A 27,453-nucleotide genomic window follows, 5' to 3' on the forward strand; every position below is an offset into this window, starting at 1 on the left:
GTTTCGGTACAAGTTCGGCGCTTAGCAAATACCACCGCTCTGATTCGTATTCCTAAACCCTTCCCCGAGGGCTTCGGGGGAAATTGGTGGGTCCTATCCCGGGCGCTCAGTACAGCGCTCGGTACGTGGTCAGCGCCAAACAAATACCATCCTCCCCATTCTTATTCCCAAGCGCTTCCCCGAGGGCTTCGGGGGAATGGGCGGGGTCCTTTCCAGAGCGCTCAGTACAGCGCTCGGTACGTGGTCAGCGCTTAAATACCATCCTCCCCATTCTTATTCCCAAGCGCTTCCCCGAGGGCTTCGGGGGAATGGGCAGGTCCTTTCCAGGGCGCTCAGTACGTGGTCAGCGCTTAACAAATACCATCCTCCTCATTCTTATTCCCAAGCGCTTCCCCGAGGGCTTCGGGGGAAAGGGGCAGGTCCTTTCCAGGGCGCTCAGTACAGCGCTCGGTACGTGGTAAGCGCTTCATTCTTATTCCCAAGAGCCTCCCCGAGGGCTTCGGGAGAAATTGGGGGCGTACTTTCCCGGGCGCTCAGTACAGCGCTCGGTACGTGGTGAGCGCTTAACCAAATACCATCCTCCTCATCCTTATTCCCAAGCGCTTCCCCGAGGGCTTCGGGGGGGAAGGGGCAGGTCCTTTCCCGGGCGCTCAGTACAGCGCTCGGTACGTGGTCAGCGCTCAACAAAGCCCCTCCTCCTCCTCCTTGCCAAGCGCTTCCCCCGAGGGCTTCGGGAGGGGAAAGGGCAGGGGAAGCGGGGGGAGGAGGGCGGGGCGGGGGGGGGGGTCCCGAGGCGGCCGGTAGCGCTCAATAAATAGGAGGGTCCCGAGGGGACGGCGGGGCGGCTACCGGCAGCCGCAGGACTCCACCACCATGTCCTCGTACTGCTTGTAGACGACGTTGTTGCCGGCGTCGATGTAGAGGATGCTGATGGGGGTGAGCTTGGTGGGGACGCAGCAGCTGGGCGGCGCGGCGGCGGGGTCCATGGAGTGGATGAGCGTCTGGATGATGGCGTGGTTGGTGGGCTCCAGGTGCGAGCGCAGCGGGAAGTCGCACAGCCCGTCGCAGTGATAGGCCTCGTACTCCAGCGGGGCGATGATCCAATCGTCCCAGCCCAGCTCCTTGAAGTTGACGTGCAGCGCCTTCCTGCCGCAGCGCAGCCGCGCCTTCTTGCCGTGCCGCTTGCCGTGCCGGACGCCGGGGGCCGTGCGGGGCCGCCGGGGACCCCGCCGAGGACCCCGCCGAGGACCCCGCCGAGGACGGGGGACCCCGAGCCGGACGCCTCCCGACGGGGACCAAGACCGGGGCGGGGCCGTCGAACGCGGAGACGCCGCCCGCGGTACCGCGGGGTTCCAGGAGGGCGTGGCCTCCGCACGCGGAGACGCGGCGTTCGAAAGGGGCGCGGCCTCCGCCCGCGGAGGCGCCTCCCATTGGGCGGCGGCCTCCGGAGGGGGCGTGGCCTCCGACCGCGGAGACGCGGCGTTCGAAGGGGGCGTGGCCGCCCGCCGCGGAGGCGCCTCCCATTGGGCGGCGGCCTTCGGAGGGGGCGTGGCCTCCCGCCGCGGAGGCGCCTCCCATTGGGCGGCGGCCTTCGAGGGGGGCGTGGCCTCCCGCCGCGGAGGCGCCTCCCATTGGGCGGCGGCCTTCGGAGGGGGCGTGGCCGCCCGGCGCGGAGGCGCCTCCCATCGGGACGCCGCCGGCGAAGGGGGCGTGGCCTCCCGCGGGGGCGTGGCCCCCCGGTGCGGAGACGCCGCCCATTGGGTGGTGGCCGGTCGAGGGGGCGGGGGCTCCCAGCGCGGAGGCGCCTCCCATTGGACCGTCGCCGACGGAGGGGGCGCGGCCCCCCCGCGCAGAGAGGCCTCCGATGGGGACGCCGCCGGCGAAGGGGGCGTGGCCTCCGAGCGCGGAATCGCCTCCCATTGGCCCGGCGGGGGCGGCAGGGGCGTGGCCTCCGACGGGGGCGTGGCCTCCGAGCACGCAGACGCCTCCGATTGGGCCGCGGGCTTCGACGGGGGCGTGGCCTCCGAGGGCGGCAATGCCTCCGAAGGGGGCGTGGTCCTCGAAAGGGGCGCGGCCGCCCCCAGCTGCTCCCGCATCTCGGCGAACAGGTTCCTCCGCTGCGACCTGGCGAAGACGACGAGCAGGGCCCGCTCCCGCGGCGGCCTCCCCCTGCGCCCGAAGCCCAGGCCGCGCAGGTCCGCGGGGGCCCTGAGTTCCAGGCACAGCATCCGCCGGCGCGGCTGGTGGCGCAGGCCCTGCCACACGTCGAACACCTCCCAGCCGGCGGGGGGCGCCCTGCGCGGGTCCAGGGGGCGCGCGGCCAGGACCCGGCGGGAGAGGCAGGGGGAGAGCTGCACGTGCAGCGGGCCGCCGGCAGGGGGCGCTCCGGGCTGCGCGTGCAGGGGGCCGCCGGCAGGGGGCGCTCCGGGCGTGGCGCTCGACATCGCCACCTTGCGGTAGAGGCGCAGCTCCGCGCCCACCAGCTCCTCGTGGTCGGAGAGCGTCGACACATCAAACAGATACTTCTGTCTCCCCAGAGGCCTGTGCGAGAGATCGTCTGCCACGTTAAAAGAATAAAATAAAAGAAATAATAATGACCCTCAGTTCCAATTAAGGGGGAAATTCATTCCATAGTGTGTCCTGAGCGCTTACTAGGAGCTTCTACTATGGAGAAGCAGCGTGGCTCAGTGGAAAGCGCATGGGCTTTGGAGTCAGAGGTCATGAGTTCGAATCCCGGCTCTGCCACTTGTCAGCTGTGGGACCGTGGGCGAGTCACTTCACTCAATAATAATGTTGGTATGTGTTAAGCGCTTACTATGGGCCGAGCACTGTTCTAAGCGCTGGGGTAGACAAAGGGGAATCAGGTGGTCCCACGTGGGGCTCACAGTCTTCATCCCCATTTTACAGATGAGGGAACTGAGGCCCAGAGAAGTGAAGTGACTGGCCCACAGTCACACAGCTGACAAGTGGCAGAGCTGGGATTTGAACTCATGAGCCCTGACTCCAAAGCACCGAGCCACGCTGCTTCTCAACGCCTCAGTTCCCTCATGTATCAAATGGGGATGAAGACTGTGAGCCCCACGTGGGACATCCTGATTCCCCTGTGTCTACCCCAGTGCTTAGAACAAGTGCTCGGCACATAGTAAGCGCTTAACAGCGTGGCTCAGCGGAAAGAGCACGGGCTTTGGAGTCAGAGATCATGGGTTCGAATCCCGGCTCTGGCACTTGGCAGCTGTGTGACTTTGGGCCAGTCACTTCACTTCTCGGTGCCCCAGTTCCCTCATCTCTAAAATGGGGATTAAGACTGTGAGCCCGACGTGGGACAACCTGATTCCCTTGTGTCTACCCCAGCGCTCTGCACATAGTAAGCGCTTAACAAATACGAACATTATTATTAACAAATACCAACATCATTATTATTATGTGCAGAGCACTGTACTAAGCGCTTGGAATGCACAATTCGGCAACAGAGAGAGACAATCCCTGCCCACTGACGGGCTCACGGTCTAATCGGGGCAGCCGGACAGACGAAAACAGCAATCAATCGAATCAAGGGGATGAACATCTCATTAAAACAACAGCAAATAAATCGAATCAAGGGGATGTACATCTCATTAACAAAATGAATAGGGTAATGGAGATGATATACACAGTTGAGCGGACGAGTACAGTGCTGAGGGGGAGGAGGAGAGGGAAAGGGGGGAGAAGAGGGTTTAGCTGCGGAGAGGTGGAGGGGCGGGTAGAAGGAGCAGAGGGAAAAGGGGAAGCTCAGTCTGGGAAGGCCTCTCGGAGGAGGTGAGCTCTCAGTAGGGCTTTGAAGAGGGGAAGAGAGTCAGTTTGGCGGAGGTGAGGCGGCCCCTGGGCAAGTAGAGGGGCCGGCAGAGGGGGCCTCCCTTCCTCCCTCCTTCCCACCCAGAGATTCTCCCTTCTTTTCCCCTTTTCTTCCTCCCTTTTCATTCGTCTCTTCATTCAGTCGTATTTATGGAGCACTTACTATGTGCAGAGCACTGGACTAAGCGCTTGGGAATGATCAGTTGGGCCACAGAGAGGGACCGTCCCTGCCCAACAAGGGGCTCGACAGACAGCAAAACGAAACAAGTAATCAGGCGTCAATACCATCAAGGTAAATAGAATCATAGATACAGACACGTCATTAGAAAATAGAGTAATAATACATGATGTTGGTATTTGTTAAGCGCTTACTATGTGCGGAGCACTGGACTAAGCGCTGGGAACGGGCAATTGGGCCCCAGAGAGAGACCATCCCTGCCCCACAAGGGGCTCACGGTCTCAACGGGGGAGGTGGCAAAGCAAAACAAGTAGACGTCAATACCATCGAGATAAATGGAATCACAGAGAGACACATCATTATAAGGGAGAGTAATAAATGATCTACGATGTCGGTATTTGTTAAGCGCTTACTATGGGCCGAACACTGTTTTAAGTGCTGGGGGAGATACAAGGTGATCAGGTTGTCCCCCGTGGGGCTGACAGTCTTCACCCCCCTTTTACAGATGAGGGAACTGAGGCCCGGAGAAGCTAAGGGACTGGCCCAAAGTCACCCGGCTGACAAGAGGCGGAACCGGAATTGGAACCCAAGACCTCTGACTCCCAAGCCCGGGCTCTTTCCCCTAAGCCACATCTACAAATATCGACAAGTGCTGTGGGGAGGGGAAGGGGAAAGAGCAGAGGGTGGGAGAGGGGGAAAGGGGGAGGGAAGGGGGAGCGGAGGGAAAGGGAGGGCTGGGCCTGGAAAGGCCTCCCGGAGGAGGTGGGCTCTCAAGTAGGGCTTTGAAGAGGGGAAGGAGGTGAGGAGGGAGGGCGTTCCGGGGCGGCGGGGGGACGCGGCCCGGGGGTCGACGGCGGGACGGGCGAGACCGGGGGACGGCGAGGAGGGGGGCGGTAGAAAGAGAGAAGGGAGGAGAGGTAGGAAGGGGCAAGATTTTCCCGGCGTCTCTCTCCTTCCTCTTCCACCGTCTGGACCTCCCTGACCGGTCCCACCTCCCACCGCCCCCGGCAGCCGGCTGCGGCACACCATCCTCTGCCTCCTCGCCGGGAACACCCCGGCCCCCTCCCACTCCTTACCCCCGTCTCATTTTCTCTCTTCCTCGTTCTCACTCGCTCTTCTTCTCAGTCTCATTCTCCTTCTCTCCCTCACTCGCTCTCATTCTCATTCCCTCTCATCCTCTCTTTTCTCACTCAGTCTCATTCTCTCTTATTCTCATTCTCTCTTCCTGATGCTCTCTCGTTCTCTTTCTCTCTTCCTCTTTCTCTGTTTGTCTCTTTCTCACTCTCTCTCGTTCTCTCTTATTCTCATTCTCTCTTCCTGATGCTCTCTCGTTCTCCTTCTCTCTTCCTCTTTCTCTGTTTCTCTCTTTCTCACTCTCTCTCATTCTCTCTTATTCTCATTCTCTCTTCCTGATGCTCTCTCGTTCTCCTTCTCTCTTCCTCTTTCTCTGTTTCTCTCTTTCTCACTCTCTCTCATTCTCTCCGTTTCTCATTCTCTCCGTTTCTCATTCTCTTTTTCTCTTATTCTCTCTGTCTTTCTCATTCTTTCTCTCTTTCTCCTCTCATTCTCTTTTTCTTTCATTCTCTCCATGTTTCTCGTTCTCTCTTTTTCTCATTCTCTCTGTCCTCTTTCACTTATTCTCTTTCTCTCATTTTCTCTTTCTCCCATTCTTTCTGGTTCTCATCCCCTCTCTCTCATTCTCTTTCTCTCTGTCTCATTCTCTCTGTGTTTCTCATTCTTTCTTAGTCTCTTTCTCTGATTCTCTCTGTTTTTCATTCTCTCTCTTTCTCTTCTCATTCTCTTTATCTCATTCTTCCCTTCATTCTCTTCATGTTTCTCATTCTCTCCTCTTTCGTTTATTCTCTTTCTCTCGTTTTCTCTTACTCCCATTCTCTCTTCCTCATTCTCTCTCTCTTATCATTCTCTTTCTCTTATTCTCTCTTTCCCTCTCGTTCTTTCTCATTCCCTCTCTCTCTCACTCTCATTTTCTGTCTCTCCCTCCCCTTCAAAACCTTATTGAAGGAGCATCTCCTCCAAGAGGATTTCCCTGATCCGACTCTCCTTTCTCCTTCTCCCACTCTTTCCTGGGTCACCCTGACTAGCTCCCTTTATTCATCACCCCCTCCCAGCCCCACAACACTATGTCCATATCTCTAATTCATTTACTTATTTATATTAATGTCTGTCTCTCCCCGCCCCCCAGACTGTACGCTCACTGTGGTCAGGGAATGTGTCTGCTTATTGTCATGTTGTATTCTCCCAGCGCTTAGTACAGTTTTCTGCACCCAGCAAGTGCTCAGTAAATATGATGAAATGTGCACTTATGTACATATTTGTGATTTTATTTATATTAATGTCTGTCTCCCCCTCTAGACTGTAAGCTCTTTGTGGGCAGGGAACGTGTCTGTTATATTGTACTCTCTCAAGTGCTTAGTACAGTGTTCTGCACACAGTAAGCACTCAATAATATGATCGACTGACTCTCTCTTTCCCTGTCTGTCTGTCTGTCTGTCTGTCTGTCTCCTCCTCTCTCTGAGACACCGAGAGGCTGTCTCGCATGATAAAAGGAAAGCCTCTCCAGGTTAAATTCCTTTCGTTGGTACTCCGGGAAGTTTGGTCCTTCAGGCGGGGACTATACAGGCGGAGTGAAGAGAGGGTCAAAACGATTATCTGAGTGACCTCCCTCCTCCCCCTTCCCCAAATAAAACCTGCCGTTGAGGACAAGCAAAATTCACCAGAGAATTTCCCAGGTAGCTTGGAGAGGCACGGCCTAGGGCTGATTAAAATTAATCAATCAGTGGTATTTATTGAGCGTTTACTATATGCAGAGCACTGTACTAAGCACTTGGGAAGAGCACGATCCATCAGAACGAGCAAGAGAAAAACTGAAAGGAGGGGACACCCCCCTCATTCCACACAAAGACGGAGTCGGAGAGAGAAAACGACTCCGTGGTAGATCCGGAGAGAGAGGGACTCGGCGGCGGATCCCCCGGCAGACACCGAAAAGTAACAGTCCAAGGAGGTGAAACCAGAAATCCACTCCCAGCAGAAAAAGACTCAAGCTTTCCGCTCAACCTGGTACCTGAGGTGGACTTTCACAGCTGACGCGCAACTGGGGAGAAGATATCTGCGGGGAGGGGAAAGGGCTTTTAAAATCCAAGGAAAATATTCCCGGGCCCTAGCCTAACCTGGACTTCTTTTTTGACACGTTTGTTCCCGAAGCCCAACACCAATCCAACGGGCAAGGCGGAAAGCTAACCAGATTTCCCCTGAGCTGCCTTCCCATAAAATGTTTACAACCCAGCAAATACAAAAATCCCCAAAGCTCCTGGCTTTCCCCAGAAGCTAGTAAAGTTTGGGTAGATTTCAATAGTAAAAGTGTCACTGGAGCCTGTGTTCAACCCTCGCTGCCTTCCCAAGCCCAGCTTGCACCAAAGCCTCGCGCTTTATTGATTTCAGAGGCCGCGGCTCTCAGGAACCGGTGCATGTCCCAACCTGAGGAGGAGGGGTGGGGAAGGGTTAGAGAGGTGAAAAGGGAAAGGCCTTCTGGGGGGAATGAACAGCCGGTTGATTTATGGAAGACGGGACCTTCGGGCTGACCGGGGTCATGTCAAACATCAATGGGGATTCGGCAGAGACCCTCCGAAACTACTTTCACGGCACCGTCTTCCGCCAGGTTCTCTTCTGGATTCAGTCTCTGCTCTAGCCCAGAAATGGCACTCCTAAACTCCTAATCTTGTGACTCCGTTGGATTGGCGAATCCCTCACCAAACCTTAAGTAACTTGAGGGCCAAGGCCACATCTATCGACTTCATTGTACCCTATTCTCCCAAACACTCAATACAGCGCTCAGCACACAGTATGCCCCAAATAAACGCCATTGATTGATTCGCTTTCCCACACCTATCGTGGGGATTATCCTCCCTGTCAGGCCACTGACCCATCCGGAGGTGGCGTTCGGAGGAGGGAAGCAGCACGCCCTAGTGAAAAGACCCCGGGCCTGGGAGTCGAAGGACCTGGGTCCTGATTTCGGCTCCGCCACCTGTCCGCCCCGTGACCTCGGTCAAGTCGCTTAACTTCTCCGTGCCTCAGATTCCTTCCTCTAAAAATGGGGAATCAATACCTGTTCTTCCTCCTACTCAGACTGTGAGCCCCTTGTGGCACCTGATTATCATCCATCTACCCCAGGGCTTAGCACAGAGTAAGTGCTTAATCGATACCACAATTGCTTATCAATATTATTTTCAATAATGAATAATAATAGATTTTCGGGAACCTCACAGCTTCTCCTGTATGCAAACCATTTAGCCTTAGGCCAAAGGAAAATAATAATTGTGGTATTTGTTAAGTGCTTAGTAGGGGCCAGGCATCGTACTAATAGCTGGGGTGGATACAAGCCAGTCGGTTTGGACACCCTCCCTGTCCCACGTGGGGCTTACAGTCTCAATCCCCATTTTACCAGTGAGGGGACTGAGGCGCAGAGAAGTAAAGTGACTAGCCCGAGGTCAGACAGCAGATTTGTGGTGGAGCCGGGATTAGAATCCGTGACCTTCTGACTCCCGGGCCCTTGCTTTATCCACTCTGCCATGTAGTTATACAGCTGGGGGAATTCCCAAAGGAAACCATTCTCATTCTCATCCCAGACCAGTGGACGGTCGCATTTCTGTATGCAGATTGGTTTATAGAGGCAGGAGAAAGTTGCCCTGAAGCAGGAGGGGGCTTTCTGAGAAGCAGCGTGGCTTAGTGGAAAGAGCACGGGCTTGGGAGTCAGAGGTCATGGGTTCTAATCCCGGCTCTGCCGCTTGTCAGCTGTGTGACCTCGGGCCAGTCATTTAACTTCTCTGTGCCTCAGTTACCTCGTCTGTAAAATGGGGATGAAGACTGTGAGCCCTATGTGGGACAACCTGATTACCTTGTATCTGCCCCAGCACTTAGAACAGTGCTTGGCACATAGTAAGCGCTTAACAAATGCCGACATTATTATTATTACATTTGAGAGGTTAGCTTCAACCAGGAGATTTTTCTCTTCCCCCCACCTTCCCAACCCCAAGGCTTTTTTTCCTTCCTTCAGACAAATCCACCTGTCCACCAGGTTCTCTGTGATGCCGAAACCGTGTGCTTCTAAAACACCGCCATGAAACACGCAGGTGAGCATCGGGGTTCTCACGGCCCCGTGCTTGCCTGTGCTTGCAAGAGTGGCACATGAGGAAGCTGCCTGGCACTCGCCGTCTCTTCCCTTCGGAATTCACGGCTGCCGGCGGCTCCTTTGAAACAAGGGCTGTAATTGCGGGATGCCAGAGCTTCACGGAAATTGTTTTCCTTGAAGGAAGCCATCGCTCTGCAATAGTTCTCTCCCGCCTAGCTAGGCCAGGGCTTTTCAATCGGCAGAAACGGTGATATTTCATAGCTGCCCTCAACTTGGCACTTGGCCCAAGCAGCCCTTTAGGAAAACTCCCTGTAATGTTTGCTCTGCTTGGGAAGGCTGGATAGGCGACTGGGGGTGGGGATGGAGGAGAAGGGAGGCATCTGCTTGTTTCAATTGTTATGTCTCTGTAAATATTGTTTTAATTTTCCACTTGCGATTTTAAGAGAAATTCGAGGGGTGCAGAACAGGAGCCAGATAGCTGTAAGTGGCATGTGTCCAACCCGATCAGCTTGTATCTACCCCAGAGCTTAGAATAGTGCCTGGCATATAGTAATCACTTAAATACAATCACTGTTATGATTATTATTAATATCATCCTTAAAAAAAGGTTGATGAGGATTAGACCGGGAAAATCTCTTTACCCACATTAAGGTCTCAACCTACCTTTTGTCCCGTGACCTGTTTCCTAACCCTACCAGATATAGGATGTAAGTGGTGTAGAGGCAATTCGAGTGAGAAGGGATCTTTTAGATAATGGGATTCCTCTTTCTAATACCGATTAACTGCTGACAACTGAATAAATGAATCTCTCAAAAATGTCATTCTTGAGGTTGGCAAGAATCCTCTGTCATCTGTGGTTAAAAAAAATTTCAACCACTGAATTATGAAGTGCCTGGAGGAAGTTCTTTGTGTGTAGATTAATTCCTCTCTGGATAAAAGGGATTAGAGGGGAAAGGAGTGAGGTCTAGATTGTTACCCAGCACACATTTTTTACGGCTGCTGTAGTTAAAAAAACAATAACAGGACAAGAAAGAAGTGGGCAAAAAGGCAGGGGACACAGGGAAGGAAGGAAAAGAGGAAGCTATGAGATACTGCTGAGACGTTTTCCGGGAACAGATTTCCTGGAACCGATGGTTTCCTCCCCCTAGCTAGCAGCTCCCCTCTCCGGCTCGCACCTGGAGAGTTTCCAGTCCTCCACCAGTTTCGACTATGGGAGGGAGAGTCTAGCAGGGGTCTGTCCATTCCATTCCTAGCTTGGCCCGTGGCTAATGAGTGCAAGGCAACCTGCGACAAGTCAAACTCCCCTGTGCTGGGCAGCAGTGGCATGGGGAGAGAGTCGAGGGCGGAGACTCATTTACTGCCCGGAAGGAGGCGGTGGTAAATAAACCATTTCTGTATTTTTACCGAGAAAACTGTAGGGATCCACTACCAGAAGGATTGCAAGTGGAGATGAGTCGTTCCGGGAGCCCACTGTTGGGTAGGGATTGTCTCTACTTGTCTTTGAATTGCATTTTCCAATGGCTTGGCACAGTGCTCCGCACACAGTAAACGCTCAATAAATAGGATTGAATGAATGAAGGTGCCCACGGTGTCCCCGTGGGTGGGAGACCGCTCGACGGCATAAGACAAAAGTAGCAACTGCTGAGACAGGCAGACAGACCAGCGGAACGCAGGAGAAGAGGCACAGAGCGGAGAGGGGAGAACGTGCAGCACAGTGTGTAAAAATCCCGCACGTTCCTGCTCCTTAAGGGCAAGCATTTGGCCGTTTTCCAGCCGGATGTGGACGGGACCTGGTCTGCCTAGCCGGCAGACAGGAACCCGTCTCCACCTCGTCTGTGCGATCTGCAACCAAGGAGGCGCAGGGCCTCTGACCTCACGGCACACGCACACGCAGACACACCTACACACGCGCACAGCCTCCAATTATAATAGTAATGATGGTATTTGGGAATCACTCACTCTGTGCCGAGCACCGCTCTAAGCGCTGAGGAAGATACGTTCTAATCAGGTTGGACACAGTCCCTGTTCCCCCCATGAGGCTCATGGTCTTCGTCCCTATTTTACAGATGAGGTCACTGAGGCCCAGAGAAGTGACTTGTGCAAGGTCGCACGGCAGACAAGCAGCGGAGCCGGGATCAGAACCCACGTCCTCTGACTCCCAAGCCCGGGTTCTTGCCACTGATCATCCATGGCATTTATTGAGGACTAGGATCCAATAACATTTTCATTCATTTGTATTGTCTGTTTATTGATATCTATCTTCTCCCCCCCCCACCCCCCGACTGAGCTTGTCGGCCAGGGATTGTCACTCTTTATTATGACCATAACGCACTTAGTACAGTGCTCTGCACACAGTAAGTGCTTAATAAATACGATTGAATGAATGAATGCGTGCGAGCGCTTAGGAACGTACAATACGACAGAGTCGTTAGATGCATTCCGTGCCCATAACAGGCTTAGCGGTTGAGTCCGGGTTTGGGAGTGCGAAGGACCTGGATTCTAATCCCGTCTCTGCCTCTGGTCTGCTGTGTGACCTTGAGTCTCTTCACTTCTCTGTACCTCAGTCAAATGGGGATGAAGACAGTGAGTCCCATGTGGGACATGGACTGTCCAACCTGACTAGCTCGTATCTACCCGTGGCTCAGTGGAAAGAGCCCGGGCTTTGGAGTCAGAGATCATGGGTTCGAATTCCTGCTCTGCCACTTGTCAGCTGTGTGACTGTGGGCAAGTCACTACACTCCTCTGTGCCTCAGTTCCCTCATCTGTAAAATGGGGATTAAGACTGTGAGTCTCACGTGGGACAACCCGATTACCCTGTATCTACCCCAGCGCTTCGAACAGTGCTCTGCACATAGTAAGTGCTTAACAAATACCAACATTATTATTACCCCAGCACTTAGAACTAGCGCACATAATAAGCGCTCAACCAATACCATTAAAAAACAAAAAAAAAAGAAACGAGTTGTGACACTCACTCGACCCCCTGTGGTACCGTCAGTATCATTCTGTTGGTTGTCCTTGAACTTGATCAAAAAACCAAAACCAAAACACAAACAACGCCTGTTCCATTATCTGTTCCAGCCTCCTCGGCCTGTCTCCCCGGAACCTTGGAGTTGATTAATCCTAAAAATCCAAACTGGAATGGCCCTAGCCTCGGATCAGCAGGGAGCTTCAGTAGGGAGCCTCACACCCTCATTCCTCTTCTTTCTCGGGGAAGGAACCGGAAAACATTAGAAGCAACAAGGTGTAGTGGACAGAACAGAGGGCTGGGAGTGAGAAGGACCTGGGTTCTAATTCCGGCTCTGCCACTCGTCTGCTACTTGCCAGTCTACATGTTTTGTTGTCTGTCTCCCCCTTCTAGACTGTGAGCTCGCTGTTGGGTATGGATTGTCTCTATCTGTTGCCGAACTGTACTTTCCAAGCGCTTAGTACAATGCTTTGCATTCAGTAAGGGCTCAATAAATACGAATGAATGAACGAACGAATGCTGTGTGACCTTGTGTAAATCACTTCACTTCTCTGGGCCTCACTTACCTCATCTGTAAAACGGGGATTGAGAATGTGAGCTCCATGTGGGACAGGGATTGGGTCCAACTCAATTTGCTTGTATCCACCCCAGCTCTTAGTATAGTGCCTGACACATAGTAAGCGCTTAACAAATATCACAGTTATTATTATTTTAAAAGTCTAACATAGACTTCGAACCCCAGCTGTTTGCTGGAGGTGCCCGAACTCGTTGAGGGCAGGGAACAGGTCTACCAACTCTGTTATACTGTACTCTCCCAAGTGCTTAGTACAGGGCTCTGCCCACAGTAAGCACTCAATCAATACGATTAATTGATTAAATGATTAAGTCCTTATAGCACTCTGGGGGCCGAAGGGCCCTGCTCCCTCCCTCTTCTCCAAGAGGCCTTTCCGGATTAATCCTCTTTTCCCCGGCTGGCTCTCCCTTCTGCTTCGTCTAGGCGTCTAGGCCTGGACCTGTGATCTTTGGACATTTGAAATGAGTATAAATTATTTATTTCTATTAATGTCTTAATTAATGTCGTATTCTATTATTTTATGAATATAGTATAAACTATTTATTTCTAGTAATGTCTTTCTTCCTCTCTAGACTTTAAGATCGTTATGGGCAGGGAAAGCATCTGCTAATTCTGTTGAACTGGACTCTTCCAAGCGCTTAAGCATAGTGCTCTCGGCATGTGGTAAGTGCTCTATAAATATGATTGATTGATTGATTGATTGATTCTGTCTTTCCCCCCGGAGAGAGCCCCCTGAGTAGGGCGGGAAGGAACCAACTGGAGGCCCTTGGAAGCAGTGTGGCCTTGTGGATAGAGTGTGGGCCTGGGAGTCAGAAGGTCATGGGTTTTAATCCTGGCCCTGCCACTCGTCTGCTGTGTGACCTGGGACAAGTCACCGCACTTTTCTGAGCCTCAGTTCCTTCATCTGTAAAATGGAGATCGAGACTGTGAGCCCCATGTGGGACAGGCACTGTGTCCAAACCGATCAGCTCGCATCCACCCCAGCGCTTAGTAGAGTGCCTGGCACGTAGTAAGCGCTTAACAGATACTATGATAATTCTGATGATTATTAATTTGTCCTCTCCAAAATTCCCTCCTTCCTCCCCCGGTAGAGAGAGGTGGGTGAGACGGAAGAGTCGGAGTAAGGCAGGCTGCAGAAAGTTTCCTCTTCTCATTGGGCTCCGGGCCAATTCATCAAGGCTCTAATCTCAACTTTCCATCACTGCAAATTACACCCAAACCGCAGTCTCAGAACGACAACTCAGCCCCTTTCCCTACCCCTCCCCATCCCCGGGCCTAACCTGCCTTAAACCCCCACACCCCAGAGGCACGTTTGGAGTTCTGCACACAGTAAGCGCTCAATAAATACGAGGGAATGAATGAGTTTAAGACCCTTTAAATGGAAAGTGGAAAAACAGTATCCGAATGGCCTCTCCCCCAGGCGCTGGGGAGTTTGCGGGGGGGGGGCCTGCGGAGACCTTCCCGAGGGTGGCATATCTCTCAGATCTATCGACGGGGCCTAACCGCGATGCTGGGGTTTTTTTAGGGTATTGGAGGAGATGGAAGGGTGTTTTTTGTTTTTTATTTTGCTTCCTTATCGAGACGCGAGGGAGAGACCGCGGCTTTACGCGATCTGGCTTTAATCCTCCCCAAATCAGGACAGATTTGGAGGGGTTAGTGAGCCCAATCTGAAGCCCTCGACGCCCAGGGTATTCGGGCTGCGGTATCTTGTGTCCGGAGTAATTTTCTAAAAATTTTGAATGTCTATTAAAAAAAAAAATCCACGCCAGAACGTTTGGGTGTGAGGCCCTCCCGTTCAGAGTCACACCGTCGTCCAAAGCCTCTAATTCTTTAGGGTTGGGACAACAATAATAATAAAAATAATAATATTTATTAAGCATTTACTATGTGCCAAGCACTGTTCTGAGCGCTGGAAACGATCCTGACCCTGACCAAGGATGGGGGAGGGAAAGAGGCGGGGGATAACACCAACCTCTCTGCACGGCCCCCTCCCCCCCCTTAATGGTATTTGTCAAGGGTTTACAGGCTCTGTACTAAGCGCTAGGGAGGATACGAGTTAATCCGTAGGTTGGATTAGAGTCCCTGTCCCACATTGGGGTCACAGTCTTAATCCCCCTTTTACGGATGAGGCAACTGAGGCCAAGAGAAGCAGCGTGGCTCAGTGGAAAGAGGCCGGGCTTGGGAGTCAGAGGTCACGGGTTCTAATCCCGGCTCCTCCCCTTGCCAGCTGTGTGACTGTGGGCGAGTCACTTCGCTTCTGTGCCTCAGTTCCCTCATCTGTAAAATGGGGAATGTAGGCTGTGAGCCTCACTTGGGACAACCTCATTCCCCTGTATCTCCCCCCGCGCTTAGAACAGTGCTCTGCACGTAGTAAGCGCTTAACACATACCAACATTATTGAGTTGCCCAAAGTCACACAGCAGACACGTGGCAGAGCCGGGATTAGAACCCAGGTCCTTCTGATTCCCGGGCCCTTGCGCTATCCACTAGGCCACGCTGCTTCAATAATCCCTCTCTAGCCGAGGGAGCCAGGAAGGCCAGGCACCCCGCTCTCTCTGCCTCCGATTAGAACCGTCCTCGGGTGATGCTTTCCCCTCCCTCCCTGCGACCCCCCGGAGACTCCTCAATTCCGTGTCCCCCCAAGCCATCCAAGTGTGTCCGGCAGCAGCCCCCAGGTGATTCTCGCCGGAGAATCCTGGCTCCGCCACTTGTCTGCTGTATGACCTTGGGCAAGTCGCTTCACTTCTCTGTGACTCAGTGCCCTCATCTGTAAAGTGGGGATTGAGACCGTGAGCCCCATGTGGGACAGGGACTGTGCCCAAGCCGGTTTGTTTGTTTGAATCTACTTCAGCACCCAGATATACAGCGCTTGGCACAAAATAATAATAATGATGATAAAAATAATAATTGTGGTATTTGTTAAGTGCTTACTATGTGCCAGGTACTGTACTAAAAGCTGGGGTGGCTACAAGTAAAGGTGGTTGGACACAGTCCCTGTACCATCTGGGGATTACAGTCATTCGTTCGTTCATTCATTCGATCGCATTTATTGAGCGCTTCCTGTTGTGCTAAAGCACTGTACTAAGCGCTTGGAATGTACAAGTCGGCAGCAGACAGAGACAATCCCTGCCCAACAAGTGGCTCACAGTCTAAAAGGGGGAGACAGACAGCAAAACAAAGCAAGTAGTCGGTCAGTCTTTAATCCTCATTTTACAGATGAGGTAACTGTACCCTGTGCCAAGCACTGATCTGAGGGCTCGAAACGATCCTGACTCTGACCAAGGATGGGGGAGGCCCAGAGAAGTGAAACGACTTGCCCAAGGCCACTCGGCAGACAAGTGGCGGAGCAGGGATTAGAACCCATGGATTTCTGACTCCCGGACCTGCGCTCTATCCGCTATGTTATTATTATCATTATCACCTGATACATCCTAGACGCGCAAGGCAGCAACTCTGGAACCGCATTATTCCGGGAAAGGACCATTTCATTCTAGCAAACCGGAAACATCGTTAAGCAAACACTGAGCTGGAGAAGAAATAGACTGGCCGGCACAGCTTGTAGTAACAACTGAGAAGCAGAAGAGCAGTGCTCTTCCCTGGCTGGTCAATCGGCTCTGGCCCCCTTTCCTTCCCCCCCCCCCCCCCCCCCCCCAGGGAGACAGGGACCATTGTTTGGCTGTGTGGTCAGTAAATAACCGGGATTTTATCTTCAACGACCCAACAGACGTCTTTCTCTTTACTTAAAGACTCCAGGGCTGATTGCCGGTTTGCTCACCAGAGTTTGATCAACACAGCCGGGCATTTAAGGAAACAAGGATTTCGCCTCTATCTCTCCCTCATTCTCATTCTTTAATACTCTCTCTCTCTTCCTCATTTTCATTCTTTAACAATTTCTGTCTCTCCGGCTCTCCCTCATTGTCATTCTTTAATATTCTCTCTCTCTCCCTCATTTTCATTCTTTAATATTTTCTCTGTCTCTCTCTGTGTGACTCTGTCTCTCCCTCATTCTTTAATATGTTCTCTCTCCCTCAATTTCATTCTTTAGTATTTTCTGTCTCTCTCTCCCTCATCTTATTCTTTAATATTCTCCCTCTCTTCCTCATTTTCATTCTTTAATATTTTTTCTGTTTCTCTCTGTGTCTCTCTAACTCTCCCTCATTCTCATTATTTAATATTTTCCGTCTCCCTCAATTTCATTCTTTAATATTTTCTCTATGTATCTCTGTCTCTCCCTCATTCTCATTCTTTAATATTCTCTTTCTCTCTCCCTCATTTTCATTCTTTAATATTTTCTCTGTCTCTCTCTCCCTCATTCTTATTGTTTAATATTCTCCCTCTCTTCCTCATTTTCATTTTTTAATATTTTTTCTGTTTCTCTCTGTGTGTCTCTGCCTCTCCTTCATCCTCATTCTTTAGTATTCTCTCTCTCTCTTTCTCTCTCTCTCTCTCCCCTCCTCTCTTCTTTCCCTTCCTCTCTTTCCCTTCCCTACTCGGTAGTGACCGATCTAAACTAGTGGGGCATTGCATACCTTTTCTACTCCGAAATTATTGGTCCCCTGAGAAATCTAAATCTCTTGCCGATAAAACTCTCCTTCCTCCCCTAGGAACACAGTCAAGCAAAAATGATTCCAAGACGATTCAATCCAGCTCAGATCCGGACGCCAAGAGGTCGTGTTACCCATTCAATTATAGTCTCCCAAGCGCTTAGTGCAGGGATCGACCCACGGTAGGTGCTCAGTAAATACCACCGATGGATCAGAAGCCCTCGGATCTAACTGGGGAATCATTTATCACCTGTTGGAGAGGGGCGAGTTTTCATTTTTTCATTCTATTCCTAGTTCGATTTGACCGACGCCAGGTTCAGAAAGATTAAAGTGATGGTTTCCTAGGCTGCATTTTTTTTCATTTCGCGGAAAATTCAAATGGACATTTGGCCACGCTTTAGGTGCTATAATTTCAAATATTCTGCAAGGACCCACAAGGTTAGAAACAGCAACAGCAGCAGCAGATCGGCCAGTGAACTCTGCAGGTGGGGGGGAGAGGGACACCCATCCCAGGGGTGGCTTTAGGAAAACACTTGCCCCGCTGCTTCTGGGGGGGTCCTCGGGTACAAGCAGAGGATCAAGGGTCTTGATTAGAAAAAAAAGGCCCATAAGATTTGGGGGTTGGAAAGCTACTTGGACCCATTGATCTGTAAAAAAAATAAAGACCCACTCACGATTTTTTTTTTCCGCATGTGTCAAATGTTGATTTTTTTTTTTCTCCAAAAGAGGAAGCAGCCTGTCATGTTGGATTTGCATTTGGGGTGGGGGTTAGGGGTGGCTCTAAAGGAGCCATATAGGGTGGGGGATGGGGGGCTCTAAAGGAGTCATATAGAGTTTGTGCTGGCAAACTGTCTGTCTCTGTATCTCTGTTCCTCTCTCCGTCTCTCTCTCTTTTACTCCTCTTTTACCCCCTCCTTCTATTCCTTTCCCAAGGCCGCGGCTACCTCTTACCGGGAAAATAAAATGTAGATTGGAACCTTCTGCCCCTCTTCCCCTCCCCGGCCGTATGGTGTGCATTAGGGTTTTTATAAGGGACTCCAACAAATCGAATACAAGGTCACCAAATAATTAACAGTTGTGAATTCCCTTCTTCCCCATTAAAATACTTCCCTGCTTATATTTCATTTTCCGTTTGCCAACGACAACACTGCCTGGGCAAAGGACTGCACTGATTAGACTGCCCTGCAGCTTCTTGTCCACCCAGAAACCCGCTGTTTTGCATAAACTTGCCGCACCCGGTGAATTTCGATAGGGATTTACGTTACTTTTCTCCTGCCCTAGGAACAGCGGGCCGTCTTCGAGGGGGCTGACGCCTCGGGACCCCTCCCTCCCCTTGCTCCCCATTTTCCATTTTTTCCTCCTCTCGACGCTCCAACAGCCAAAATCTCATTTCGCAAACGTTTCCCCCAAAATCCTTCTCCGTGAGGCGAGAAGGCAAGAAGCAAAACTCAATCCCGAGAGTTGTCTGTGGAGCTTCAAGCCCCTCGATGACTATAAAATGGTGTCAGATCTTTCGTGTTTTCCCGACTGTCTCTTTTCTGTCCCTGAGAGCCTCCGTTGAAAAAAAAAAAAGAAGAAGAAGAGAAAAACAAACCCCCAAAACAATGTGTTCCTCTTTGGAAATCATCTGGAAGCCCACAGAGCGTATTCCCACCCAAACACAGGCGCATGCAGATCCACAAATGTAAATACACGTGTTTATACACAAACATTCACACGTGCATAAACACACACGTACAAACATACGCACACGGAGACATAAACCCAAATATATACACGCGCACATACACAAACCGATACCACGTGCGTATACACCCATTGCTACCACGTGGACCCAAACCCATGGGCAAACCTGCACGTGCATCCACCCAGTCCCCTAATGCACACACCCAGTCCTCTGACAACCCTTTAACCGCCTCTCTAGGAATAACCTTGGGCTCCTGAAGCTGAGATTTTCCGGCACTGGGGGTCAGCGGCACCCTTGGCTTTTTTTGAGCTGTAGCTGGCCAAACTGGCACTTGTCTCTGTCTGCCTCTCCCCGGCTTTTCCTTTCAGTATTTCTCTCCATCCCTCTCTCCGTTTCCTCCTCACCTTCTGTCATTCATTCATTCAATCGTATTTATTGAGCGCTTACTATGTGCAGAGCACTGTACTAAGCGCTTGGAATGGACAATTCGGCAACAGATAGAGACGATGCCTGCCCAGTGACGGGCTCCCAGCCTAAATCCCTCAAACCCCTGCCCCTCCGACAGGCAGAGCTCGGAGTTCATGCTGATTGTCCCTGCTTTATTGGGATGGGGAGGAGGGGTCCTCCGATGCTGGGGGTCCCGCGACCGGGAAGCACCATCCGCGTTTATAATGAGGAATTTCATGTGCCAACGGTAATTTTCCTGCTTTCAGCTCCTTTCTGACGCGGCCCCAGAACCAAGGCAGAATAAAAAGTTCACCGACTTTCTCTTTTCTTCCATGGGAGTGAATTTTCACCAAATTCCTCCGAGCATCCATTAGAGCTTTCCTTTCTCATATTTTTCTCCTGCTGAATGGGGAACACGAAACCTCACCCCAGTTCCTTGTCTCCCAGTTCCCGACACCCCATTTCTCTGACGATCTGATTTGGCTTCGCTTTCACCCTAGAAACCATCTCTCCTTCCCTCTCCCGGGGCTTTTTGAGACAACTCTCACCTTCCTAATTCTAAGAGAGAACCGGCGTGGCTTAGGGGAAAGAACCCGGGCTCGGGAGTCCGAGGTTGTGGGTTCCAATGCCGCCTCCGCCTCTCGTCAACTGTGTGACTCTGGGCAACTCACTTCACGTCTCTGGGCCTCAGTTACCTCATCTGGAAAATGGGGATCAATTAATAATAACGATGGCATTTGTTAGACGCTTACTATGTGCAAAGCACTGTTCTAAGCGCGGGGGTAGATACAAGGCAATCAGGGAGTCCCACATAAGGCTCGCAGGCTTCATTCCCGTTTTGCAGATGAGGGAACTGAGGCCCAAAGAAGTTAAGTGAGTTGCCCAAAGTCACACAGCTGACAAGCGGCAGAAGCGGGATTAGAACCCATAACCTCTGACTCCCAAACCCGCGCTTTTTCCACTAAGCCACGCCGCTTCTACTTAAGACTGTGAACCCCACGTGGGACAACCTGATTACCTCGTATCTACCCCAGCGTTTAGAACAATGCTTGGCACAGAGTAAGCGCTTAACAAATACCGCCGTTATCTATTATTATTATTACTACTATTAAGACCATTTCATTATTTGTGCCAAACCTGGAGAGGAGGGGACGCCTGCGTCCACCTTACTGGACTCCCTCTCCTCCACTTCGCGTCGCGATCTTCTATGGTTTGAGGGATGGAGATTCTTTTGCGGGGGGACCCCGGCCCCTCAAAGCCAGGGCCAACACGGAAAATAAAAACGATCAGGTGTCTTTATCCCCCCGCCCACAACTTTTACCTCCAGGAAAAGAGAGGCTCTTCCCAGCCTGTCCGCGCCCACCAAAAACGAGCAGTCGATCAGTGATATGTATTGAGAGCTTACTATGTGCAGAACACTGTGCTAAGCGCTTAGGAGAGCACGCTCACACAGACTCATTCATTTCTTTCATTCCGTCGTCTTTACTGAGCGCTTACAGTGTGCAGAGCCCTGGACTAAGCGCTTGGAAGGTACAATTCAGCAACAGATAGAGCCGATCTGAGCCCGATGTTGGGCAGGGATCGTCTCTGTTGCCGAATCGTCCATTCCAAGCGCTTAGTCCAGTGCTGAGCACACAGTAAACGCTCAGTAAAGACGACTGAATGAACGAACGAATGAATCCCTACCCCACAACGGGCTTCACGGTCTACAAGACTGGTTCCCTGCCCCCAAAGAGCTTACTCATAGACCCTCCTGAATACAAACTTAATCAATATTTGTACCGGTTCTGAGCTTCCCAGAATATCTCTTCCCCTCACCCGAGGAGGAGGGTTTTTTTTTTGTGTGTGTGTGGGGGGGGGGGTACCGCATGGTTGGAGAGGGATGGAGGGAGAAGGAAGGACCGACAGAAACCTCTCCCTTTCTCTCTTTGGGGTCTGGGAGGCGGCGGCAACAGTCCAGTTCCAGCTCGGCAATTAACTGGACGACAATCCCGCAGGGAGGTGGTCGGTCAAAACAAAACCAAACCGAAAAAAAAAAAAATCTACCACTTCAGAGGAAAGGAAGTTCTCTTGAAGTTTCTGGTGATGTGCCACCGACCAGTTCCCCTTCATTATCGAAGACTAGACAATATTTGATATGTTATGACATGAACCCTCAATTAGATCGCTGAGTTGAACTACTCCAATCAGGAGTTTGAGGCTAAGCAACCCTCGGAAGGTCCCCCACGAGGTCACGGGCTGTGACACATCAAATCAAAATCAATGGGGGGAAAGTGAGCCTTTTCCTTCATCAAACCGGGACGTCTGTTGGCGACTGCCCCCGCCCCCTCCTTCTCTCCAGACCAGAAATCTCCCCATTCATCAAGATGAGCTCAATTTGTTAAATGAACTGTCGTTCTTCCGACAGTTCAAGCCTCTTGAAAGAGGCTTTTTGATTATTTGATTATCATTATTATCATTTTGCCTTTTAAGGCGCCTCTCTGTGGGAGAAAGTCGTTTTCCCCTTTCGGAGCCCAGGTAAAGAGGAGAGTCTTTCATCCAATCGTATTTATTGAGCGCTTACTGTGTGCGCAGCACTGTCCTAAGCGCTTGGGAAGTACAAGACAGCAATAAAGACAGATAATCCCTGCCCCCACTTACCGGCTGGGGGACAACCTCCTGAAATCTCATTTCTGGACGCCAATCTCCTAACCCACCGCCCCACTGCCCGCCTGAACGACCGCTGGCACTCTCGGGACCGCATGTACACAAACACACACACAACACACACACACCACCCCTTCCCCACACACCCTTCCACTCCCCCCCCCCCCACCCCTCCACTCCCCCACACACTACACCTCCCGCACACCATATCCCTAACACACACACACACAGACACACACACACACACATCACACGCATGTACCCAGGCACACGTACACCCACGAAGGTGGAGACCCTCCCTCCCAGGCAACCAAGCCCCCCGACTTCCAGAAACCTGGATACAAAGGGAGGAAAATCCCGGTGCAGACCAGCGCGGCGGGACAGTGGGAGGGAGAGCCACTGTCCTTTATAAGGATGATGGTATTCGTTCAGCGCTTCCTATGTGCCAAGCACTGTTCTAAGCGCTGGGGTAGATCCATTCATTCATTCATTCATTCATTCAATCGTATTCAGTGAGCGCTTGCTGTGCGCCGAACACTGGACTGAGCGCTTGGGAGAGCACAGTACAGCAATAAAGAGTGACCACCCCGGCCCACAATCTAGATGCAAGGCGGTCAGGTTAGACACCGTCCTTGTCCCATTTGGGGTTCGCAGTCTTAATCCTCATTTTTCAGATGAGGTAACTGAGGCAGGGAGAAGTTGAAGTGCCCAAGTGGGGGAGGTAGGATTAGAACCCAGGTCCTCTGACCCCAGGCCCGCGCTCTAGCCACTATACTTCTGCCCGCCATCGCCGCGGATTCTACGAGTGGTCCAAATTAGTCAGAATTGCTTTATAAATGTCTCTGCCTCCTCCTCCTCCTCTTCCTCCTCCTCCTTCTGCTCCTCCTCCTTTCGAGCGGATCGGGGGAGCCCGGGATCCCGCGGACCAGGGGGCCTGGAAGAGGGGGAAAAGGACTTGGGGGTCTGGGGTCGGGGCACCCCTTCCTCGGGGAGTCTGCTCTGCCAGCCGGGGTCTGGGGGGCTTCACCGGCGGCAGCTCGTAAAACTATACAGCGGCCCTCGTGGCCTTAGAGAAGCAGTATGGCCTAGTGGATAGAACACAGGCCGGGTGTCAGAAAGTCGGGGGTTCGAATCCCGACTCCGTCCTTTGTCTGCTGGGTGACCTTGGGCAAGTGGCTTCACTTCTCTGGGCCTCAGTTCCCTCATCTGGAAAATGTGGATGTGGGATAGGGCCTGGGTCCAACCTTCATTCATTCAATCGTATTTACTGAGCGCTTACTGTGTGCAGAGCGCTGTGCTAAGCGCTTGGAAAGTACAATTCGACAACAGATAGAGACAAGCCCTAACCAACAACGGGCTCACAGTCTAGAAGGGGGAGACGGACAACAAAACCAAACAAGTAGACAGGCATGGATAGCATCAAAACCTGATTACCTTGTATCTAACCCAGAGCTTAGAACAGTGCTAAGGACATAGTAAGCGCTTAACAAATACCATTATTATTATTGCTGCTGTTTTGTCCCTCAACCAACCCCAAAAAACAGAGAAGGCGAATTGTCTGGTCAGGGTTTTTGGCAGGAAAGGAGCCCCCGGAGCCTGGGGCCGCAGCTCCCCCGAGGGGTGGGTGGACAGGTGGAGCTCAATCCAGTCCAGCCCAGTCCAGCCCAGTCCAGCCCAGCCGGTCCTTCGCCGAGGGGGAAGCCAGGGGAGGGTCGCAGCGAGGGCGAGCTCAGCGGGAGCGAGGGGGAGGACGAGACTTTACAGCCCTCATTAAGGACCAGTTAATTAGCCGGCCATTAATGGCTCGCGAAACGAGATAACGCGCCGGGCCCGGCCTGGGCTTTGTTGATCTTTTGGGTTTGGGGTTACTGGTGATTTTTCAATCCTCCTCCTCCTTCTCTTCCTCCTCCCCCATCCCTCCTCCCTCTCTGCCTGCCACAGCCAGACACTTTCACTGGCCCCGGCTCCGGGGACGAGGGGGTCCCGGAAGAAGAGAGGAGCGGAGCGTTGTGCGGAGGCCGGGTTGGGCAGGCTGTAGGAGGTCCCAGAATACGGTCTGGAGTAGAGCCCACCCATCCCCGCGGCTCTTCCTTCCTTCCTCTCCTCTTTCCTTCCTCTCTTCCTCCCTTCTTTCCTTCCTCCCTCTCTTCCTTCCTTTCTCCTTCTTTCCCTCCCTCCCTTCTTCCCCTCTCTCCTTCTTTTCTTTCTCCTTCTTTCCCTCCTTCCCTCCCTCGTCCTTCCTTCCATCCACCTTTCCTTCCTTCCTTCCTCCTTCTTTCCCTTCCTTCCTCCTTTCCCTCCCTCCCTCCCTTCCCTCTCTCCTTTCTTTCTTCTTCTTTCCTTCCCTCGTCCGTCCTTCCTTCTTTCCTCCCTCCCTCCCTCCCTTCCTTCCTTCCTTCCTTCCTTCCTTCCTTCCTTCCTTCCTTCCTTCCTTCCTTCCTTCCTTCCTTCCTTCCTTCCTCCCTCCCTCCCTCCTCGCTCCCTTCTTTCCTTCCTTCCTTCCTCCCTCCCTCCCTTCCTCCCTCCCTCCCTCTTTCCCTCCCTCCCTCCCTCCCTTCCCTTCCCTTCCCTTCCCTCCCCGCTCCCTTCCTTCCTTCCTTCCTTCCTTCCTTCCTTCCTTCCTTCCTTCCTTCCTTCCTTCCTTCCTTCCTTCCTTCCTTCCTTCCTTCCTTCCTTCCTTCCTTCCTTCCTTCCTTCCTTCCTTCCTTCTTTCCCCCTTCCCTTCCTCTCTCCTCTTTTGTCTTTGCTCTTTCTCTTTCCTTTCTTTTTCCTCATCCCCTTCGGATGGTCTTCCCTCTGTCCTAATCCAATTCTTCCTCCTTTCCCTGCCGCCCCAACTCCAAATTCCCTCGGTAATGGGAGCTGCTTGGCTCTGAGCTCGAGTCCCGCAGTTGTGATTGAGGAGATGCTCCACTTTCCCCGCTGAAAAACCTCCAAGATCGGGATGGCGAGGGGAGAATTGAAGGGAGGGGAGGGGTCCCCTGGAGACATGGCAGTGGAAGCCAAGGTCCCTCTGAGGACCTTTTTCTTTTCCTTTTTCTGTCCTTTCCTTTTTTCATCTTTCCTCAGAATGGTGGCCTGTTCTCCAGGCTCTCTCAACTTCTCCACCTTCCAGCCGTCACCCCAAATTTACCTGGGTTCACAGCCAGCGCCCAAGCCCCCTTCGAGGGGTCTTCAAGGGTGGCAGAGCCTCAGGGCCCGGAGATGTCCCTACCAGAGTCGATACTTTCTCAGATGGTCGGAGAAGAAGTGCCCTCTCACCCACTTCTCCTCCCCGCCCCCCCCGGCCACCGCTCCGCAGAGGCGGGCAGCCCCGGGAGTCAAATCTGGAATCAGCTGGAGCGTTTTGCACCAGGTGCCAGCAACGGGACGAGGGGCAGAGCAATTCCCCCGGTCCCCCGGGCAACTTCACCCCCCGATTACAAACCCCCTTCATCCTCGCGGATGGAAAGAGCAGGGGCTCGGGAGTCAGAGGCCGTGGGTTCTAATCCCGGCTCCGCCACTTCTCAGCTGGGTGACTTGGGGCAAGTCGCTTCGCTACTCTGTGCCTCAGTCGCCTCGTCTGAAGAGTGGGGATTAAGACTGCGAGCCCCACGTGGGACAACCTGATTACCTCCTATCTACCCCAGCGCTTAGAACAGTGCTTGGCCCGTAGTAAGCGTTTAGCAAATACCATCGTTATTATTGCATTAGTATTAATGATTATAATAATAACAATTATAATAACGGGGGCATTTGTTAAGCGCTTAACGTGGACCAAGCACTGTTTTAAGCGCCGGTATCACCATTTATTATCTCACCAGACAGCACCGCACATGCTTGCAAGCGCTTCTTCCCAGCCAGGCCCTCCTCCTTTCTTCCAGCACACGCACAAGCAGAAGAGATCTCATCCCCCTTTCCCTTAAGCCGAAGTCACTCTCCTCCCGCTTCTCCCCTTTCCTCCCAACCAGAGTTTCTACCCTTCCTCTGCCTTCCCTCCCTCCCCGCCCCGCCATCCACCCGCCACCTTCTAGATGAGGGAAAGCCGGATGGTAGAAAGATGATAGAAAGACGGAGAGTAAGCGGGCCGAGGGGCCGAAGAGAGACGGAGAGCGCTAAAACTTCCAGGCAGGCAGGGCATGGGAGGGGAGCCAGTGTTCAGATTTCTCTAAAACTGCGAGACCTGCAGTTCACGGGAAAAAGAAAGGAGATCCGTAAAGGAAGAGAGGGAGAGGGGAGGGGAGGACCAGGCAGAATTCCTCTTTCTACTCCCAGAAGAGAGTTTGGAGGCAGAATTCCTCTTTCTACTCCCAGAAGATAATTTGGAGGCAGGATTCCTCTTTCTACTCCCAGAAGAGAGTTTGGAGGCAGGATTCCTCTTTCTACTCCCAGAAGATAATTTGGAGGCAGGATTCCTCTTTCTACTCCCAGAAGAGAGTTTGGAGGCAGGATTCCCCTTTCTACTCCCAGAGAAGAGAGTTTCGAGGCGGTCGGGACCCCGGGGCCCCGGGGCGAGGGGGGCGGCAAAGGTGGGATCTCCTTGCCAACTTACCTCGTCCCCTGTCTACGAAGCTAGTGATGGTGTTGGCGGCCTTGGAGGGCTGGAAAAAGCTGGCATTGATCCCTAGTTTTTCCGCGATAGAGTAGGTCCGGTAAATGGACAGCATGTACTCGTGGGGCTCCACCCGCTGGCTCCTGCCGGGGGGACCGTGTTGGTGAGGACCGGGTGGTGGCGACCGGTGCGGCGGATGGCCCGGGGGCTGGGGAGGAGACTGCCTCGGCGACTGGGCCGGCGAGTGGCCCGGAGGCCGGCGTGGTGACTCGTGCGGTGACCGGGGAGGAGACTGACCCGGAGGTCGGTGCGGTGACTGGGGCGGTTGCCGGGGAGGAGACCGCCCCGGCGACGGGGTTGGCGAATGGCCCGGAGTCCGGGGCGGCGAATGGCCCGGAGTCTCGGGCGACGAATGGTCCGGAGGCTGGCGCGGTGGCCGGGGAGGAGACCGCCCCGGTGACCGGGGCGGCGAATGGCCCGGAGGCCGGTGCGGGGGCTGATGGTGCGGTGGCTGGGGAGGAGACTGCCCCGGCGCCTGGGGCGGCCACCGGCCCGGAGGCTGGTGCGGTGGCTGGAGAGGAGACTGCCCCGGCGCCTGGGGCGGCCAACGGTCCGGAGGCTGGTGCGGTGGCTGGGGAGGAGGCTGCCCCGGCGGCCGGTCCTGCGGCGTCCCCTCCTGCCTCCCTCGGGCCGAGGAGCTCTCCCGCGGGCCCCGGGCCACCTTCCCCTCTTTGCGGCTCCTCAGCCCCTTGGCGGGGGAGCCCAGCTCGGCGGGCGAGGAGGAGGAGGAGGAGGAGGAGGAGGACGGCGACGACGGGATGGACGCCTGCTGGACCCCGGGCAAATCCCAGAGGAAGCCGATGAGGAACACGGCCGAGAGCAGGGCCCCGGGCGCATCCAT

At 53.2% G+C, this 27,453-nt stretch overlaps 1 protein-coding gene and 1 non-coding gene across 2 annotated transcripts; one reads left to right on the top strand and one right to left on the bottom strand.

Moving 5' to 3' along the window:
* Positions 1-809: 809 nt before the first annotated feature.
* GDF6 (growth differentiation factor 6) lies at positions 810-27,453 on the bottom strand. The gene is made up of 3 exons (XM_039911975.1): positions 26,553-27,453; positions 1,976-2,557; positions 810-1,240 (listed from the first exon to the last, which is right to left on the bottom strand). Exons 1-3 carry the CDS (start codon positions 27,451-27,453, stop codon positions 846-848), a joined length of 1,878 nt encoding a protein of 625 aa, XP_039767909.1. The 3' UTR covers positions 810-845.
* LOC114811453 lies at positions 10,313-10,450 on the top strand. Its single transcript, XR_003759156.1, has one exon. It is a non-coding gene; the product is annotated as a small nucleolar RNA SNORA7 (small nucleolar RNA).

This window comes from Ornithorhynchus anatinus, chromosome 4 (assembly GCF_004115215.2).
Source record: "Ornithorhynchus anatinus isolate Pmale09 chromosome 4, mOrnAna1.pri.v4, whole genome shotgun sequence".
Lineage (NCBI taxonomy): Eukaryota > Metazoa > Chordata > Mammalia > Monotremata > Ornithorhynchidae > Ornithorhynchus > Ornithorhynchus anatinus.